The sequence below is a fragment of the Aethalodelphis obliquidens genome, unplaced genomic scaffold (assembly GCF_003676395.1).
Source record: "Aethalodelphis obliquidens isolate GAN/ISIS:26980383/991018 unplaced genomic scaffold, ASM367639v1 scaffold50, whole genome shotgun sequence".
Classification (NCBI taxonomy): domain Eukaryota; kingdom Metazoa; phylum Chordata; class Mammalia; order Artiodactyla; family Delphinidae; genus Aethalodelphis; species Aethalodelphis obliquidens.
In genome coordinates, this window is record NW_020837994.1 from 3,892,332 (window position 1) to 3,913,372 (window position 21,041).

The 21,041-nt window shown below is 37.0% G+C and overlaps 1 protein-coding gene across 5 annotated transcripts in view; it reads left to right on the plus strand.

Annotated features, from left to right (window-relative positions):
• Positions 1–21,041, plus strand: part of ACER3 (alkaline ceramidase 3) — a 180,857-nt gene that overhangs the window by 109,253 nt on the left and 50,563 nt on the right. For all 5 annotated transcript variants that reach the window (XM_027083473.1, XM_027083472.1, XM_027083476.1 and 2 more), the window contains 3 exons: positions 2,612–2,664; positions 4,199–4,280; positions 12,651–12,686. In XM_027083473.1, the coding sequence (XP_026939274.1) occupies positions 2,612–2,664; positions 4,199–4,280; positions 12,651–12,686 (171 nt within the window). The remainder of the gene's footprint in view (positions 1–2,611; positions 2,665–4,198; positions 4,281–12,650; positions 12,687–21,041) is intronic.

Genomic DNA, 21,041 nt, shown 5'->3' on the forward strand with positions numbered 1-21,041 from the left:
CCCCTGAAGTTATTCAAAGTAGCCAGTTCTAAACCTGCTTACTACCCTCCCTTGCCTTGCCTTTCTTAAGGAAACCGCAATAAAGGGTCTTGCCCACACTTTTCCTCTTGCTCCTTCTGCCTCCTGACTGACCCTGGTGCTTTCCTATGCTGTCCTGCATTGCATGGCGTGCCCCCTCCTTTTGGGAACTGTGAATAACACACTATCTTTTTTTTTTTTTTTTTTTAACGGGTAAAGTTCCCCCTTAATTTTTACCTCCTATTTTGTTTACTTCCTTGTTTATTTGTTTTGGCCATGCCACATGGCTTACGGGATCTTAGTTCCCGGACCAGGGATCGAACCTGGGCCCCCAGTAGTGGAAGCATGGAGTCCTAACCGCCAGGGAATTCCTTTTCAGTGGCAATCATCTCCTGATCTGTTGGCTTCACCATACTTGAATAATAATAAAATTTATATTTTGAAACATACTGCCACACTTCTGTGGACTGAATTGTGTCCCCTCAAAATCACATGTTGACTGTTTGCAGTTGACATGATATATTATACATAGAAAATCCTAAAACAACATCAGAAAACGGTTAGAGCTCATCAGTGAATTTGGTAAAGTTGAAGGATACAAAATAAATATACAGAAATCTGTTGCACATCTATACACTAACAATGAAGTATCAAAAAGAGAAATTAAGGAGGCAATCCCATTTACCATCTCATCAAAAAGAATAAAATACCTAGGAATAAACCTACCTAAGGAGGCAAAAGACCTGTACTCCAAAAACTATAAGATGCTGATGAAAGAAACTAACGACACAAACAGATGGAAAGATATACCATGTTCTTGGATTGGAAGAAACAATATTGTTAGAAATGACGGTACTACCCAAGGTAATCTATAGATTCAGTGCAATCCCTGTCAAATTACCAGTGGCGGGCTTCCCTGGTGGCGCAGTGGTTGAGAGTCCGCCTGCCGATGCGGGGGACGCGGGTTCGTGCCCCAGTCCGGGAGGATCCCACATGCCGCGGAGCAGCTGGGCCCGTGAGCCATGGCCGCTGAGCCTGCGCGTCCGGAGCCTGTGATCCACAACGGGAGGGGCCACAACGGTGAGAGACCCGCGTACCACAAAAAAAAAAAAAGAAAGAAAAAAAAGAAAAATTACCAGTGGCATTTTCACAGAACTGGAACAAAAAATTTTTAAATTTATGTGGCAACACAAAAGACCCAGGTGTTTAGTGTAAAGTCGTTAGATCCTGGTTCAAAACTTTAAATAAAGGAATCTTCTGTATATCATAAAACTGGTGGTAGATTTACCTGCAGTAAGTCATGATATTATACCAGTTTTTTTGAACGTTTGAAGGTGATTCAAATGATTGGTTTTGGAGGCAACATAATATAGAGGAGTCCGTTCAAAATCTGGCTCTGTTGCATATTAGCATGTGATCTTCAGAGGCTCAAGAGGGAGGGAATATGGGTATATATGTATACATATAGCTGATTCACTTTGTTGTACAGCAGAAATTAACACAACATTGTAAGGCAATTATACTCCAATAAAGATGTGGAAAAAAAAAGTTACTTAAACCTTGTAAGCCTCAGTGTTCTCATCTTGGAATGTAGATAATAGTTCCTACCTTAGAATTGTGAAAATTAAACAAAATAATAAATGTGACACATTTAATCATAAGACCTTGCACAAATGCTGTCATTTTCATTCCAATAATTTACTAGAATGTATCACTTTGCATAAATTCTCTTCCTTCTTCCTAGAATGCCTTTCTCTGCCATCATTTCATTTCCTGGCTTTTTTGTGCCCCCTTTTCTGGCTTCTTTGTGCCCCCTTTTTTGGAATCTTTACTGTGTATTTAATCACATGTTTTTCATTCCCTCTACCTCACTAGACTGTGAATTCCCTGAGGGCAGTGATTATGTGTTGTTTTTATCATATCCTCAGCCCCTAACATGTTGCCTGGCACATAGTAGATATATTATTAAAGAATTCATCAAATGCATATCTAGTGAATAAATTCTATAGGATTGGTTTAAGTATTAGAAATACCCTATCACAACACGTAGCTGGACACTTAGTGTCCAGCTTGTAGTTTAATATGTAATAGCTATAGCTGTTATTATTGCTAATAATAATATTATTTTTCAGAGACATACTTAGACATCACTTAGATTAACTGACTTCCCCAACAATTTCTATCTCTTTTTATGTATATGACTGAACATTTTATTTATCTTAGGTGCTATAGGATGGGGGGAAAACACAAAAGAATACCGATAAGACCTATCACCTGTAGATGGTGGACATCATTCTTTCCTGGAGGCATGTTATCATGGTTTATGATACTGAATGATCCAAGCTGACCAGTGAGTCAGGCATCCTACTTAGGTGTGTAGATTAGGACAGATGGGTGGGTAAGCTTCTTTGTTCAAAAACAATAAACTAAATATACACACTGAGAATAAATTAGATGATGATAAATATATGAGAATTAGTAAAAGATATCAGATAATAAGAGGTGACCATCTTAATCATTCTGATGTTTTATTTTGGATTCGCATAATTGCAGCTCTACAATATTCAAGTCCTGTTACCTTTGTTTCTTACAGCTATTGGATGAACTCCCAATGATTTACAGCTGTTGTATATTTGTATACTGCATGTAAGTATTTATGTTTAAAATTCATATGCTTGATACATTTTTAAATTCTTGTTTGCTTCATAGGGAATTATGTAATATAACTAATCCAGTGGTATTACTTGGAGATTGTAACAGTGTAGAAGATTGTAACTTCTGTGATTTCAATGTAGAGTATAATTTCTGGGAAGTTATAATAATATTGTTTATGAACTTGTTTGATCTCAAAACCTTATAGCCAATTTAGATAGAATCTTACTTAAATTAAGTAAGATTAACTTACACAATTTGCCTTTCCTTGAGTTATGAATATATAAAAATTTAGGTAAACATTTTATATATTATGCCATAATAACATTTCTCTACTTTGTACCTGTAATTGTGCTGGGCAGCACACGAAATCATCTCTAAATTCTCACAGTTGTGCAAGATAAATAGGTATTGTCCCCATTTTATCTAAGAATATAAGCAGAGCTTATGCTTAGGTGACTTGCTTAAGGTCATGCGGTTAGTAAGTGTCACAGTTGGAAATTGAACTACAAGTTTAATAAACTTAACTTTTAAAATATACCTTCTGTTTTCTAGTGTTAATTCTTGAGACTTCTCTGAATCCTTTATGTGATGGTTATCTGATTCTTTTCAATATATGATCGCCATTACTTTCCAGCCACCTTTCTTTACAGATAGGGAAATAGGAGTTGGGTCCAATTCCTGTTAATTAGTAAACTGAGAGAACTCTCCTGCTGCTTATACAAAACATAGGTTCAAAGGTTGGATACTTAGCTGATAGCCAAATATATGTTCATATTTACTTATTCACTGAATGTTTCCTGTGTCAGACTTTCCTAGTGACTAGGTATATGAAAAAAAGATTTTATGCCTGCACACAGAAAATTCACAGTCTAGTTGGGGAGACAGATAAGCAAAGAGACAATTGTAATAGAGTGATATTTTCTGTGACAGTGTGCGTTAGTCAGGGATCATTAGTTCCAAGATGTGGAAACCTACCCAAGCCAGTTGATTTAGGAGAGATTTATTTACTATAAGGACATGAGGGAATTATATGGCATAGCAGGAAGTCCAGCTCACCAGAACTGGAAGGGCAACTTCTCTCTCCCTCCCTGTTTTATCTATTCCTTCCTCTCCACATGGCTTCAAGTCTTTGTATCTGCTTTCTTTTTCTCTTCCTGCAGATCACTTCTCTGCTCACTCATCTACTTCAAGTTAGTTGCCCAAATATAAGCATCAGACCTTGTGTCCACACAGCTTTATATGTTGATTCTCTACACTTGATTAAGTCTCTGGCTTCCAAACTCCAAATTTTCAGAAGAGAGCCTCTCACTGGCCCAGTTTAAGTCAGGCATCTACTCCTGGTCCCCATAGCCTCTTGGAGGCTGTAGGCAGTGTGGGTTCTCTAAGATGAGTGTGTGGTTGAGAGGAAATGATGGGCATCACTAGACCCAGGGGCAAGTATACAAGTGGTAAAACAGTGTTCTATTTGTTTTCCTAGTTATATATTCTAAAACAAGTTTCTTTCTCTCTCTTTTTTCTTTTTAAGGTTTGAATGTTTCAAGACAAAGAACTCTGTAAACTACCATCTGCTTTTTACTTTAGTTCTGTTCAGTTTAATAGTAACCACAGTAAGTCATATTTTATTTCTAACAGATTAAGCAAGTAAACTAGCCATTTATGGAGTTTGGTACATTTTGCTTCTAATGTTTGCTTCATGTTGTTCATACTGAAATATTTCTACACAAAACTTACTTATAGATATTGCCCCTTTGTTTCCTGTTTAGGTGTTATTTCTCAACAAAAAGTTGAAACAACTTTTTAAAAAATCTGGTTTTTTTTTTTTTTACAGAAGGGGAAAAAGTCAAAAGGCAAATATTTACTAGCAATGGAAAACAATTAACTTTTCTTCATGGATTCACATATTACCTCCTATGTGTTAAAAAAAGAAATTGGCTCTGCTCCGTAGGGCCTAGTGTGACTCTTTTAATGGTTAACCTTTTCCAAATAGGTTGAGATAGCCAATCACTTCTGATCCTACCCTAGCGCTTTTTTCCTCAAGTGAATTACATTTTGTATTAAGAGATATTAATTTCAACAAGCTTTTATCACAAATCTACCATATCAGGCAGTAGAAAATACAAAGATGACTAAGAAGCAGTCACTATGCTTGAGGACCGCATTCTAGTGGGGAACTTAAACATGTAAACGAAGAATTGGATCGAAAGATGATAATTGCAGTCATACGGGTAAAAACCAGTTATATGATGATGAGATAAATGAGGATTAATGAATTGCTTGAGTGGGTCAAAGAAAGCTGCAGAGAGGTGTGCTTGAGCTGGGTTTTAATTGATTAGGAGTTCACCAGGCCCCTGGGTAAGAGTGTTATGAAGCACTTCTAAATAGACCATTATGTTGTCCACAGGCCTAGAATCTTGGAACACATAGTGAACTGTCGTTTTTAAGTGCTTAGTATGTGCCAGATACTCTACTGAGTACTTTACATTTATTTTCTCATTAAATCATCACTGCCAGTGGAATTGGGAGAGATTTAATATGACTGGATCAAAGTTAAGTGGTGAGGAGTGAACAAGTGTAGTGAATCAGACAAATATCAGATTATGAAGACTCTTATATACCATGTTTAACTTTGGATTTTTATCCTCAAGGTAACATGGAGCCATTAATTGGTTTAAAGTAGAGGAAAAACATCAATAGATACATGTTTTAGAAAGACATGATTATGGATGATGGGTTAGAGGAGTATGAGCCTAGACCTAGGGATTTTTGCATTTGCTTAGGCAAGATATGAGACTCAGACTGAAGTAAAATAACTGTCATAAGTAATCCATGGTACTTGTGACCCACTAAGTAGAAAGGGGTAGAAATGGAGTAAAAAGAAGGAATTGTCTACAATGATTCCTCAGTTTATGGCCTGGTCCTCAGAGTACGTAGTAAGTCCTTAACCAAGACAGGCAACTTGGAACAGGAGCAGATTTTGCAGGAAAGATAATGAGTATGTTTGTGTCACGGGGTAGGGGTAGATAAATTCACTTTAGAATGTGCTGAGGTTGAGGTGCCTGACATTAATGATATCTGAGGCTTAACAAGTAGGTTGGGCTAAAGATGTGGATTTGGTAGTTGTCAGGTTATAGGTAGTACTAGAAATGTGGGAATAGATGAACTGGCACAGAGATAGCATAGACCATTATGATGACCGAAGATACAACCCTTGCAGGGGACCTTCAAGATGGCGGAGGAGTAAGATGTGGAGATCACATTCCTCCCCACAAATACATCAAAAATACATCAACAGGGCTTCCCTGGTGGCGCAGTGGTTGAGAGTCCGCCTGCCGATACAGGGGACACGGGTTCATGCCCCGGTCCGGGAAGATCCCACATGCCACGGAGTGGCTGGGCCCGTGAGCCATGGCCGCTGACCCTGCGCATCCGGAGCCTGCGTTCCGCAACGGGAGAGCCCACAGCAGTGAGAGGCCCGCGTACCGCAAAAAAGAAAAAAAAAAAAAAAAAACTCCAAAGTTAGCAGAAGGAAAGAAATCATAATGATCAGAACAGAAATAAATGAAAAAAAAATGAACACAGTAGCAAAGATGAATAAAACTATAAAAGCTGGTTCTTTGAGAAGATGAACAAAATTGATAAACCATTAGCCAGACTCATCAAGAGAAAAATGGAGAAGACTCAAATCAACAGAATTAGAAGAAAAAGAAGTAACAACTGACACTGCAGAAGTACATGAGAAATTACTACAAGCGACTATATGCCAATAAAATGGACAACCTGGAAGAAACGGACAAATTCTTAAAAAAGCACAACCTTCTGAGACTGAACCAGGATGAAATAGAAAATATAAACCGACCAATCACAAGCAGTGAAATTGAAACTGTGATTAAAAATCTTCCAACAAACAAAAGCCCAGGAGCAGATGACTTCACAGAAAAGTTCTATCAAACATGTAGAGAAGAGCTAACACCTATCCTTCTCAAACTCTTCCAAAGTATAGCAGAGGGAGGAATACTCCCAAACTCATTCTACAAGGCCACCATCACCCTGAAACCAAAATGAGACAAAGATGTCACAAAAAAAACTAGAGGCCAATATCACTGATGAACATAGATGCAAAAATCCTCAACAAAATACTAGCAAACAGAATCAAACAGCACATTAAAAGGATCATACACCATGATCAAGTGGGGTCTATCCCAGGAATGCAAGGATTCTTCAATATACGCAAATCAATCAATGTGATACACCATATTAACAAATTGAAGAATAAAAACCATATGATCATCTGAATAGATGCAGAAAGAGGTTTCAACAAAACTCAGCACACATTTATGATGAAAGCTCTCCAGAAAGTAGGCATAGAGGGAACGTACCTCCACATAATAAAGGCCGTATATGACAAACCCACAGCCAACATCATTCTCAGTGGTGAAGACTGAAACCACTTCCTCTAAGATCAGGAACAAGACAAGGTTGCCCACTCTCACGACTGTTATTCAACATAGTTTTGAAAGTGTTAGCCACAGCAATCAGAGAAAAAAAAGAAATAAAGGGAATCCAAATCGGAAAAGAAGAAGAAAAGCTGTCACTGTTTGCAGATGACATGATACTATGCATAGAGAATCCTAAAGATGCTACCAGCAAACTACTAGAGCTAATCAATGAATTTGCTGAAGTAGCAGGATACAAAATTAATGCACAGAAATCTCTTGAATTCGTATTCACTAATGATGAAAAATTTGAAAGAGAAATTAAGGAAACACTCCCGTTTACCATTGCAACAAAAAGAATAAAATACCTAGGAATAAACCTACCTAAGGAGACAAAAGACCTGTGCAGAGAACTATAAGACTCTGCTGAAAGAAATTAAAGATGATACAAACTGATGGAGAGGTATACCATGTTCTTGGATTGGAAGAATCAACATTGTGAAAATGATTATACTACCCAAAACAATCTACAGATTCAATGCAATCCCTATCAAACTACCAATGGCATTTTGCACAGAACTAGAACAAAAAATTTCACAATTTGTTTGGGAACACAAAAGACCCCAAATAGCCAAAGCAGTCATGAGAAAGAGAAAGAGAGCTGGAGGAATCAGGCTCCCTGACTTCAGACTATACTACCAAGTTACAGTAATCAAGACAGTATGGTACTGGCACAAAAACAGAAATCTAGGTCAATGGAACAGGATAGAAAGCCCAGAGATAAGCCCACACACATATGGTCACCTTATCTTTGATAAAGGAGGCAAGAATATACAGTGGAGGGGAAAAAAACCTCTTCAATAAGTGGTGCTGGGAAAACTGGACAGCTACACGTAAAAGAATGAAATTAGAACACTAACACCATACACAAAAATAAACTCAAAATGGATTAAAGATCTAAATGTAAGGCCAGACACTATAAAACTCTTAGAGGGAAACCTAGGCAGAACACTATTTGATATAAATCACAGCAAGATCCTGTTTGACCCACCTCCTAGAGAAATGGAAATAAAAACAAAAATAAACAAATGGGACCTAATGAAACTTAAAAGCTTTTGCACAGCAAAGGAAACCATAAACAAGGCAAAAAGACAACCCTCAGAATGGAAGAAAATATTTGCAAACGAAGCAACTGTCAAAGGATTAATCTCCAAAATATACAGGCAGCTCATGCAGCTCAATATCAAAACAAAAACCCAATCCAAAAATGGGCAGAAGTTCTAAATAGACATTTCTCCGAAGAAGATACAGATTGAAAGGATGCTCAACATCACTAATCATGAGAGAAATGCAAATCAAAACCACAATGAGGTATCACCTCACGCGGGTCAGAATGGCCATCATCAGGAAATCTACAAACAGTAAATGCTGGAGAGGGTGTGGAGAAAAGGGAACCCTCTTGCACTGTTGATCGGAATGTAAATTGATACAGCCACTATGGAGAACAGTATGGAGCTTCCTTTAAAAACAAAAAATAGAATTATCATATGACCCAGCAATCCCACTACTTGGCATATATCCTGAGAAAACCATAATTCAAAAAGCGTCTTGTACCACAGTGTTCATTGCAGCACTATTTACAATAGCCAGGACATGAAAGCAACCTAAGTGTCCATTGACAGATGAATGGATAAAGAAGATATGGCACATATGTACAATGAAATATTACTCAGCCATAAAAAGAAACGAAATTGAGTTATTTGTAGTGAGGCGGATGGACCTAGAGTCTGTCATACAGAATGAAGTAAGTCAGAAAGAGAAAAACAAATACCGTATGCTAATACATACGTATGGAATCTAAAAAAAAAAAAAAATTGTTTTTATAAACCTAGGGGCGGGACAGAAATAAAGACGCAGGCGTAGAGAATGGAGTTGAGAACACGGGGAGGGGGAAGGGTAAGCTGGGACCAAGTGAGAGAGTAGCACTGACATATATACACTACTAAATGTAAAATAGATAGCTAATGGGAAGCAGCTGCATAGCACAGGGAGCTCAGCTTAGTGCTTTTTGACCACCTAGAGCGGTGGGATAGGTAGGGTGGGAGGGAGACGCAAGAGGGAGGGGCTATGGGGATATATGTATTCATACAGCTGATTCACTTTGTTATACAGCAGAAACTAACAACACTGTAAAGCAATTATACTGCAATAAAGATGTTTAAAAAGAAAAGATACAAATCCTTTGTTACACTGGGCTTTTTATTCTCAGTGAAAACAAAAGAATATGCATTTATGATATACCCTAAAAGTTACAATTGATTTGTCTGTTTGACATTTAAAACCTGTCAATATGCAAATTCTTTTTAAGGGGGAGGGATAGATTGGGAGTTTGGGATTGACATGTACACACTGCTGTATTTAAGGTGGGTAACCAACAGGGACCTACTTATAAAAAAATAAAATTTAAAAAGATAAAATGAGAATGTCTCATTTTATAATGTCTAAGGAATTCAATAAGAATCAACATTTTAAATAAAAATTTAAATTTATACGTTTAAGGTGTACCACATGATGATTTCATATACATAGTGAAAATATTACTACAGTCAAGCTAATTAACATATCACATAGTTACTGTTTCCTGTCTGTGTGATGAAAGCACCTGAAATCTACTCTTTCAGTAAATTTCCAGTATTCAGTCCAGTATTATTAACTGTAGTCACCATGCTGTACCTTGGAACATTGACCACTTGAGGGTCAAGTGAAAGAGATAGAGCCAACAAAGGAGGTAATCAGAGGTGTAGGAAAACCAGGAGAGCTTGATGTCACAGAGTACAAAGAGGTTTCTAGAAAGGGTACCAGTTGCCTCTGAGAGGCTGAATAAAATGAAATTGGGGTTTGACCCATAAAAAAGACCAAGTAACCTTAATGAGGGTACTGTCCACAGCAGATTGATGAAGGCAGAAGCTAGATTTCAGTGAGTTGAGAAGGTGAAAAAGATTGAAAGAGCAAAGAGATTGTATTTCCTTATGTTTCTGCATTGCCCTGCGTAGTCCTTTGCATACATACTTGTTAATCAGGAAAGAGTCCTAGAATTTCAGAGGTGAAAGGAAGTCTTGTTACTATATAAAAGAAGAGACTAATGTCCAGAGAGTTTTAGTGACTTTCCTGACCAACCAAATTTATATGGAGAATTGGTGGTAGAGTCAAGACAACTTACCTTTGTAAGTTAAGAGCTGATGTGGCTGAAAACTTAGGCTTGGGAGTCAGTCATATGTGAGTTTTGACCATCACTGTTACTTAATAACTGTGGGACTTTGGGTAACTTACTAAAGAGAGAGGTAACTCTCTGCTTTAGTTTTCCTCATCTGTAAAATTAATAATAGCATACATTTCACATTAGTTGTAAGAATTAATACCTGTCACATAGTGAGGACTCCATAATTCTTTTGCCTTAAAAAAATGCTTTTAATAGGCATGCCCTTCTGTATTTCTTTTATTAGTAATGAGAATCTGAAATTATGTAAAGGAAAATTCGTATTTTGAAATAACAAATTTCAGAGATTAAAAGCATTCTGCCTTACTGAATTTAGAGTTATATAAATGTTCCTACACATCTTACTTAATTTGTTTTTTTTAATTTTTGGCTGTGTTGGGTCTTCGTTGCTATGCACGGGCTTTGTCTATTTGTGGTTAGTTGGGGCTACTCTTCGTTGCGGTGCGCAGGCTTCTCGTTGTCGTGGCTTCTCTTGTTGCAGAGCTCGGGCTCTAGGCACGAGGGCTTCAGTAGTTGTGGCTCACAGGCTCTAGAGCACAGGCTCAGTAGTTGTGACTCATGGGCTTAGTTGCTCCGCGGCATGTGGGATCTTCCCAGACCAGGGCTCGAACCCGTGTCCACTGCATTGGCAGGTGGATTCTTAACCACTGCGCCACTAGGGTAGCCCCTACACATCTTACTATTAGAGCTCTATGGGTGCTTCAAGGAAATAATCTCTTGCTGTGGTGAGGGAACTTCCTCCAGGAATAAGAAGTTCTATAGACAAATGATAAAATTACGTAAAATTTATGAGATCAGCACTACATTAAATGAGGCTGTAGAGATACGTAAGAATCGTTCTTTCTGTCAGGAAGATTATTGCCTTGTAGGGGAGAGAAACAAACTAATAAATGCCGTAAAGTTTATGTATGGACAGTCAGGTAAAGAGGATGAGTGATGGATTCTGCTTAGCAGAGAAGGAGTCAGAAAAGATTTCAAGAAAGAGGTATAGTTTGAGCTGAATCTGGAAAGATGAGTGTTTACCAGCAGGGGGTAATTTCTGAACAAAGTAAAGCACAGCATGTTTAAAGATACAGAAGCATGAAACTAGCATATTTGTTGGAGCCTAGGATGAGAAAGAGACAAGAGGAGAGGAATAAGACTAAGCAGAAAGGCCGGAGCAAGATTATGGAAGACTTTGAAATTTGGACTTTGTCTTGCATGTGATGGGAGTCATTTCAGGGTTATGATTTAAATTTTGACTCCTCTCTACCATGTCATTTTAAAGGTGTACTGGTTTTCGTTTTTTTAATTAATTAATACATTTTGGGCTGCATTGGGTTTTCGCTGCTGCGCGCGGACCCCTCACTGCAGTGCCCCTCCCGCTGCGGAGCACAGGCTCCAGGCGCAGGGGTCCCAGCAGCTGTGGCTCACGGACTGTAGAACAGGCTCAGCAGCTGTGGCACTCTGGCCCAGCTGCTCCACGGCATGGGGGATCCTCCCAGACCCCAGCTCGAACCCATGTCTCCTGCACCGGCAGGCGGACTCCCAACCACTGTGCCACCAGGGAAGTCCCTAAAGGTGTACTCTTATAGGGCAATAAATGCATGCAGTAAAGAGGCATTGAACTTAATCACCCACATGACACTGGAGCCTAAAACTAGGGTTTGTGTAACTTTCGTGTATTTAGGTGAATGAATTAGAGGTTTTCAGAAGCAGAAGAAAGGACAAGAAATTTGTTTTAAATGTTTTCACCTATTAGCACGTATTATGCGCTAAACACTTGCACATATTTTGGCTTATTATTACTCACCACTATTATTCCCATTATCCAGATAAGGAAAAATGAGTCTTTTGGTTAAGTGACTTGCTCAGGCATGTAGCAAGTAAGTGGCAGTTTAAAATTTAGCTCCTGTCTCTACGTCCAGCATTCTTGCTGCTGTAGAATAGATCTGCTGCAGGGATTGTCAGCATAACTTCTTCAGCCCTCATGAGTTATCCACGCATCTCTGCCTCTCCTTGATGCTGATGCAGAGGCCAAGAGGCCAGAGTAATCCACAACAGCTTTGAAACATTTAGTTTACCATGATGTAATGAGCACTGGGGCACACCCACCTGTAGGTAACAGCCCTTTTGTGGCATGCCACCTAATCTGATTGGTTTTATATGGCTGGAGTCAGATCTAAGAAGCAAGACTAGGGAAGCAGGAGACCAGAGTAGCAGGAATAGGTTTTCTTTCCCCTTTGTAATGCACTTCATTTACATGTATTTCTTTTAATATTTTTCAGGTTTACCTTAGGGTAAAGGAGCCTGTATTCCATCAGGTAATTTTTAAAAATTATTACACATTTTATTATTTAACACTGCCTTGTGTTTTCCTTTTCTAGTAAATTATATGCATATACAACTTCTGTAAATGAAATGGTAGATGTTTTAGGAAAGAACAGTGTTCAAAACAGAGATTACACACAAGTTCCTACAGAAGCACATGTAAGCAAAATAGGAATATACCAAGGATAGTCAATGCCCAGGCCGCACTGGCTATTGGTAGATAGTCATGCAGGTGCAACATTGCTCTTATAAGCAGAAAAAAACCAGGAAGCATTATACACATGCACGTGTAAACAGTCTTTTTTATGACATTATTTTCTAGAAAAGATAAGGGGAAAATACTCAAGGAATCTTCAATCTAACATATTTTAAGTAGTTTTTTGAGGTGGACGGTTATTTATATTGAGGGAAACAAACATAGGAAACTTTGGTATGAGAAATAATAACTTAAGTGCATCCTGGAATGAAACCAGAGTAAAATGAAGTATCAGACCCTAAATAAAGAGAGCTATTATTTATTGAGTGCTATGATGTGCCTGGTCACTATGCTTATTACTACATAGACCCTAATCTCCCCAGCAGTCCTACAAAATATGAATTACTGTCTATATTTTAAGGGAAATGAGCTCAGAGATACTAGGTAATTTGTCCCAGAGTTACACAGTTATTAAGGGACAGAGCCAGGGCTGTAACTAGATTTGTTTGACCCCTGTCATCCTTCTTTTAACAAAGCGGGTAGATAGATAGATAGATAGATAGATAGATATGATAGGTAGATAGATAAAGGATAAATAACTAAATAAGCATGCAAACAGGCACACATTTCAGGAGGATTAGAGGCCTTGTACTTTTAGAATATTTTGTGCTTATATAAAAAGGTAAATGTTCCTATAATCTTTTAAACTTAAACTAGACAATATCACCTGAAATCTGTTTCTTGAAGAAATAAATTCCAAATCCACGTTATTGTGCCTTGCTTTTTTCCACAGGCCAGCTGAAAGTAGATGTACTAACGTAGATATTATGGGGGGTGGGGCATCCTCACTTTCCTGTTTATTATAGCTTGAAGTGATGTCATTATATATTTACCCCTTTATTAGAAATATTTATTGACACTGTAAAAAGTGAAGTTTATTTACATGAAGAATACTTCAGTTTTTATAAACTTCTTATTTGCCTTTATAAGAAAGAAAAATAATAACCACAAAAGAACAAAATTTGGAAATTTTGAGTTAAGTTTTCTACGTTTATTACCATTCAGTTTTCTGTTTTGTGTTTTTGACTTATTTGACACTGTGTTTATGTAATAAAAGGAACAAACTATTCATATAACTTTTCATGCTGCAATTTCCATGTGTTTTTCCAGTAATAAATATTTTCTTCTCTGTGTATAGGGAAGATACTTAGATATCTGTGTATGATAGGAAGGTAGGCAGGATGAAAACTTATAGCTATGGCTTATATCCTAGGCTTAGAGATTAAAAATCAGGATAGGGAAGTGAAGAAGTAAAGGAATGCTAGGGTGAAGTAGATAAGCAATCTGAAGGTAAGACATTCATTCATCAGGTGTTTACTGTGTACTTTCTCATTACCAAATTCTGAGCTGGAATTTGGAAATAAAGAGGCAGTGGAGCACAGACTTTTAAGATCCAAAGTGAGGCAGACCTGGATTCAAACTAGTCTCTCTGCTTATTCACAGTATACTCTGGATAAGTTACTTAACTTCTTTGAGCTTTGGTTTCCTCGTTATTCAGCAAACACTTTTTAAGTGCCTTCAGTATGCCCAGTGCTGTACTAGGCACAGGAGATGTACAAGTGAGTGAAATAATGAGGTCTCTTGCTCTTTTAGAGCTCATAGACCGCATCTCTGAAGTCGGTATAATAATCTCCTATAGTTGTCTGAGTATTAAATGAAATAATGCATTTAATCCTTAGCACATAGTAAAACACTCAGTAAATGTTAACTAATATTAATATACTAAAGCACATAAGACATGGCTGCTGGTCTCAAAGAACTCACTATCTGGTCAGGAAGATTGACTTGTAAAAACGTATTTGTAGTATATACGTTTTGTAACAAACATGTAAAAGTAGTACTAATGTAGGCAAGGGCACAGTCTGTTTAGATGACTCAAAATAGGATTACAAAATACACCTAGTGCATGTAGCTAAACTATTACTTACTCTAGTACTGAAGAACAAGTTAAGGAAAATAGCCCACTAGTTTGATACAATAGTATTCCTCGCTGCTTTGTAAAGTTTTATTTAAAGAGACCTTTGCTTCAAATGTCTAATCTAATCCTATGCTGGTCTGTAAAGTAATTAGAATTGATACTTTCTATTGATATTTATACTTAAGGCTTAAAAAAAAATCTTTCCCTAATTATTTTCTGGGTATCATTCTTAAGAAAAGAGAACTTCTTTTTCTGAGAATCTTCTAATTGTCAAAGTTTGGAGTATTACTTTCAGGTCTTTCAGGTAACTTGATATTTTTATGTGTAGAAACTTAGAAAAATTGTTTTAGAATTTGTAAGTAGAAAATTGTTTTGAAATTTGTGACAAGATTTACAATATTTTTCAAGATCTTAAAAATAATGGAAAAGGAAGGAAAAGCAGTGTGGTCTAATCTAAAGGAGCTCTGATTAAGATTGGAATCTTGATTTCTTACCACTTTGATTTCTTGAAGTTCAGAATCTCTATTTCTTGCCATTTTGTTATCCACCAACGAATTTCTTGCTGTACCTATTCTTCAGTATCTTCATCTGTAAAATGTTCAAAACAAGGAAAGGTACTATTTCACAAGGATTATATAAAAATAATTAAGGTAATGCAAAGCACAAGGCAATAAACATACTAACACTGTGTGATACTAAAAGTACTTAGTAAGATGTGCATAAATTTCTGCCTATGATGATCATGGAAAGCTTCTAAAAGGAGATATTTGAGTTGAGCTAGAGAGATAAGTAGCGATAGTACAATTAAAAGTATCTGTCACAATAAGGATGATTGTCTTACTAACCAGATTAGCTTCCCTGAGGGAGAATATACTGATAACAGTTCTACTTTACTGTATTAAATCCAAGGTGATCCAAATATCTCCAAAAGAGAGCCAAATGCCATTTATTCATTTTGATGGCCTTGCAAAGGATAATACTCAGATCACATAGCTGTCACATTCAATAGAAACACCAGCATATCTCAAGAAAGAAAACAAAAAGAAAAGCATACATGAGAATAGACTAAAAGAACATTTAAGAAGTTATTGAACCCTCTTAAAGTAGCTAATTGACAAATCAGTAGTTGAATGTCTCAGATGAGATCTCATCTAATGTCTCAAAGAGTACTGTTGCTTAAAATCTTCTTGCCAAAGTAGATGTCTCTGAAAGATTGTTTCTAGACATGACATACCAGTATTTTATTAGTACCCCTTCTAATTTGACCTTCAAGGTTTGCAAGAAAGAACACTATGTAAACAATTTGAAAAACAGGAACTTAAGTAGATTTTTAAATTCTTAAATTTAAATTTTTAAATTTTTAAATTTTTAAATTCTATTATGTTTCATTTGTGCCATTTTATTACAAATTAGAGTAGAAGGAAACTACTGTATAAGCACACTTGGAAAAGAAGATGACGTTTTTTAGTATCTACTATGTGCTAAATATTATATATTCTTTCATATAGTTTATATAGATTGACTCACTCATTATCTTACCAAACTATCAACAAAACTGTTTAGGAATTATCTTCATTTTATAGGTAAGGTAAGGTAACTGAGAGTCAGAAGGGGTTAAGTAATTTGCCCAGTGTTTCTCAACTAGTTAGTGGCAGAACTGGAAATGGAAACCAGATCTTTTTTTTTTCCCCCAAAGCCCATATTGCTTTTATGATATGATATGTCATTATAGCAGATTACTTTGGAATCTAATTTATTGTCAGATGTTTTTCAAAAGAATGAAAAATACTATTTAGATTTTTGTGCAATAATGAACTTGGAAAAATGTGAAGACTGAATATGTAAAACTTAAGTATAGCTGTGGTTTACTTTAAGTAAACTTCAATTCAGTTATCAATTCAAAAAACTGCCCGAAGTCAAATATAAGTGAAGTACTTTGGGAATAAAAAGAGATTAAGTAATTTTTATAGAAGGATTTCAGGAAGGCTTCACATAGGAAATGACATTTGAGCAGGATTTATTTGACCATGGAACCCTTTTTTATTGAATATTTCTTAATATCTCTCAGCACGGTGGTATTCTGGGGGACTGTTTGGGAAATACGAGATCCTGCAGAACATGAGAAGAGAAAGAAGGCTGGAACCAAACTGTGAATCACTGGCTGTCATGCTAGAGCTTGAAACTTATGATTTTGCCATTGACAGAGGCATAAGATTATAATATCTGTTTCAGATAATTCTGGCAGTTGTATGTAGGATGGATTAGAAGGCTGTATAGTTTGGGCAGAATTAAGATTTTAAACCAATTCTGAATATACCTACAAAAACTATGTTTTTACCAATAGACCACATTGCCTTATGAGACTTATGAAATTGTTTTATAGTTAAAAAGTAATATCTACATTTAGCTTATTACTATTTAAACTATCCTCTACGTATGTAGGAAGCACCAACCTTTTAGCCTTATCATATGAGAATACATTTATATATTAACTCCCAAAATAAAATGCCTCTTACATCCCTATTTTGACTATGATTATAGAAATGAAACCGTAGTCACCTAGTTCAGTCCCTTCATTTTACAAATGGGAGTCCAAGGCTAAGATAAATGAAGTGACTTATTCAAAGTCATGTACTGAGGCAGTAATGAGGTGGTAGAAAAATCTAGAATCCCCCAACTGCAGCCCTTGGCTTTTTCTGTTAGAAGTTCTCTTTACTATGTTTGGGCAATTGAATGAGTCCATTACAAACTGCAAATGCCGAAATCCCATTACCTATTACCACCATAGGTTCCCACTCACTGGGGCTTTATCCACAAATCCCTACCTGATCTCCCACCCTAATAAACTGTTCGTGACCACAGGTGAGCTGAGTGCCTTTCTCCTAGAGTGAAAGACTTGAGCTCCCTCTGCGCATTCAATGTGAAGCTAATAATTATTCTAGCGGGTCAGTATGGAATTCTTTCTTCATCTTTTAAATATCTTTTATTTTTAAACAATATCAAACTTACAGAAAAGCTGCAAGAACGATAAAAAGAACTTTTCCACCTGAACCACTTGAAAGTATACTGTCAACCTGTTGGAGCATGATGGCTTATGATAGTGTCTATTAGACTTCTCCATTATAAAATTATTCTCTGTCCCTTCATAATTAATAAGAACTTTGTAGTAAAGTACTCTGAGACTTACGAAAATACTCTTAATTATTAAACTTTGAATTTATTTTTTATTTCTATGGACTCTCTCTTGTATTCCTATTTTATTCAATGAGTTATGATGTTACTATCATGGTTTATTTTGGTGTAAAAATTGTCTCAGATTTGGCAAGTGGAGCACTTTCAGGCCAGTGTCTGTGTCCTTTTGACCTGTTCCCATCGTTCTTTGAATACCTCTTACTTTTTGGCACAAGAAGATGTTCTTGGCTCATCTTGTTCTTTCCCTGATCCAGGCCTGATCTCCATGGAGGCTTGGTTTCTTTGAGTGGAGAATGGAATTTAGAAACCAGATCCACGTACTAGATATGTGATTACATGTGTCTCTCCTTTATTAGACTGAGCTCTTTGAGGTCAGGAATAGGGTGTCTTTTCATCTTTGAATGATGAATGAATGTCTCGTCCAATGGCTGTCATTCAGTCGGTGTTCAATAAGTATTGGATTGGCCAAAAAGTTTGTTCAGGTTTGTCTGTGAAATCTTACGAACAAACCCGAACGAACATTTTGGCCAACCCAGTACTTGCTAGAAAATAAACTGGTCAGTTATTTGGAACTCCTCTCCATGTTTTGGCTTAATCCAAGGAATAGACCATAAGGAATGAGTCTATTCCTTAGTGGAAAATGTTAGCTCTGAAGAAATATTGTAAGTCAGTCTCCCTCATTACCAAAATAATTATTGTATATCTACAGTTTCCAAGGTCCCACACTACAGCCCCATCCCACTTAATTTGCCCTCTTTACCTCTCTGTTTCATCTATCTTCAGATCTTTCCACACAGGCATCTTAATGCCAAGTCACAGAACAAAAAATTGTTTTTCTACTTTGCTCAAGATACTTTTCTTTTTACTGATAAACAAAAACACAACATGCTTTTTTCCTAGGCTATAGGCTCCTTAAGGATAAATACCAGGTCTCAGTTTACACACAGCATATTTCTATGATGCTTTAGCAGGGAAAAAACACTAATAATATTTTTATAGTCTTTGGAGTTTGAAGATCAAAAAAATTATTAAATATGGAAAGATATGAAAATTCCTTGTAAAAATATTTTTAGATGAAAATTGCAGGGAGTGTAAAAGTATGCATTCTATTATCTTTTTATTTAAAAAATGACTTATCTTAAAATATGCATAGAAAAAAGGTTATGTGGACACCTCTAGCTTCAAGAAAGCCTGGGAAATCAAGATTTTATAGCTGGACATATTGCCAACCTAATAAAATCAGTCTTCTATAAAGACAGAGGCAAGAATAGATCCTGAGTAGGCCACTAGCAGGGTCTGCTTCAGATTCCTAGGGGAGAATCAGAATGTATAGGGTCGAGGTGCTTGTGAAGAGAAGAAAATTCATTTGAAAAATCCCCATTGCACTTCCAGTGCATACATTCTTATCCAGCATTTGTTATGTTTAACATACTCCCTGAACAATCCATTTCTTTTGACTTCTCTATGCTGATGAGTCATCAATCTGTTAATTCAGCTCAGTTTTTTCTTCTAAGGTTTAGACCCAGATACCCAACTCCTGCTAGAGATCTCCACTTGGATATCTAACTGGCACCTCAAACTCGAAACATATCCAGAAATGAAGTCAACATTTTTATCCCCTGTCTTTCTTTTCATATTATTCTTTAACACAACAAACAATTTCACTATGCACCCAACTGCCTAAGTCATAAACCAGGCTATCATTGATTTTCCCCAACTTATACTAACTCACATATCAAATTAATTATCAGTCTAAGCCCTAAATATTTCCCTAATCTCTCCATTTTTCTCCTTTCCCAGTAACACTACCCTAGTTCAGGCCCCATGTCTCACCTAGGTCACTGCAATACTTTGTCAGTGGTCTGTTTTCCATCAGTCTTGCCTCCTCCTAATTCATTCTCCACCTAACATAACGGGGACATCTTTCTAATACATGAGTGATCATTTTGAGCTACTGCTGAAACTTTCATTCACTTTGCATTGTTCTTAGGATAAAGTCCAACTCCTTAACATGACTTGAAAAGCCAGACTTGACCTCTGCTTACCTTTCTGACTTCATTTTTCCCACTCTTCTCTCCAACAATATATTCTAGACAGCATTACTTTTTTCTAGTCCCCAGAATGTAAGCTATGACCATTACTGTCTTCCACCTTCTCTTTTTTTTTTTTTTTTTTTTTTTTTCGGTGGGCCGTGGTCTCTCTCTTTTTTTCTCTCCCGTTGCGGAGCACAGGCTCCGGACGCGCAGGCTCAGCGGCCATGGCTCACGGGCCCAGCCGCTCCGCGGCACGTGGGATCTTCCCGGACCGGGGCACGAACCCGTGTCCCCTGCATCGGCAGGCGGACTCTCAACCACTGTGCCACCAGGGAAGCCCCCACCTTCTCTTAATGTTTGTTATTATTAATAATGCTTGTCCTATTAATACTTCAGTTATAAAATTAAACAGTAAATCCTCCAAAAAGTCTTTTTTTTCTTCCAGTTTTGTTGAGACATAATTGACATACAGCACTGTATAAGTTTAAGGTGTACAGCATAATGATTTGACTTACATACAACATGAAACGATTACCACAGTAAATTTAGTGAACATCCATCATCTCATATAGATACAACATTAAAGAAATAAAAAAAAATGTTTTTTCCTTGTGACAAGAACTCTTAGGATTTACTGTCTTACCAACTTTTATATATAACGTATAGCAGTGTTAATTATATTTCTCGTGTACATTACATCCCTAGTCCATGGAAGTCTTCTGATCTGCATAAGTTTGGATTAGGTGGCCTTCCTATGTGCTTAGAAAATACTCTGTTCAGTCCCTGTCAGAGTTAAAATACTACAGGTTAACTGCCTGGTTACTTATACCTCTCTTTACTAGATTGTAATTGCAGTGAGGGCAGGGATCGTGCCTTTCTTGTTCACGATTATAGCAGCATGGCTGCAATTATTGATTCAGGTGGGCAATCAGTCTCTAATAGGCTTTCA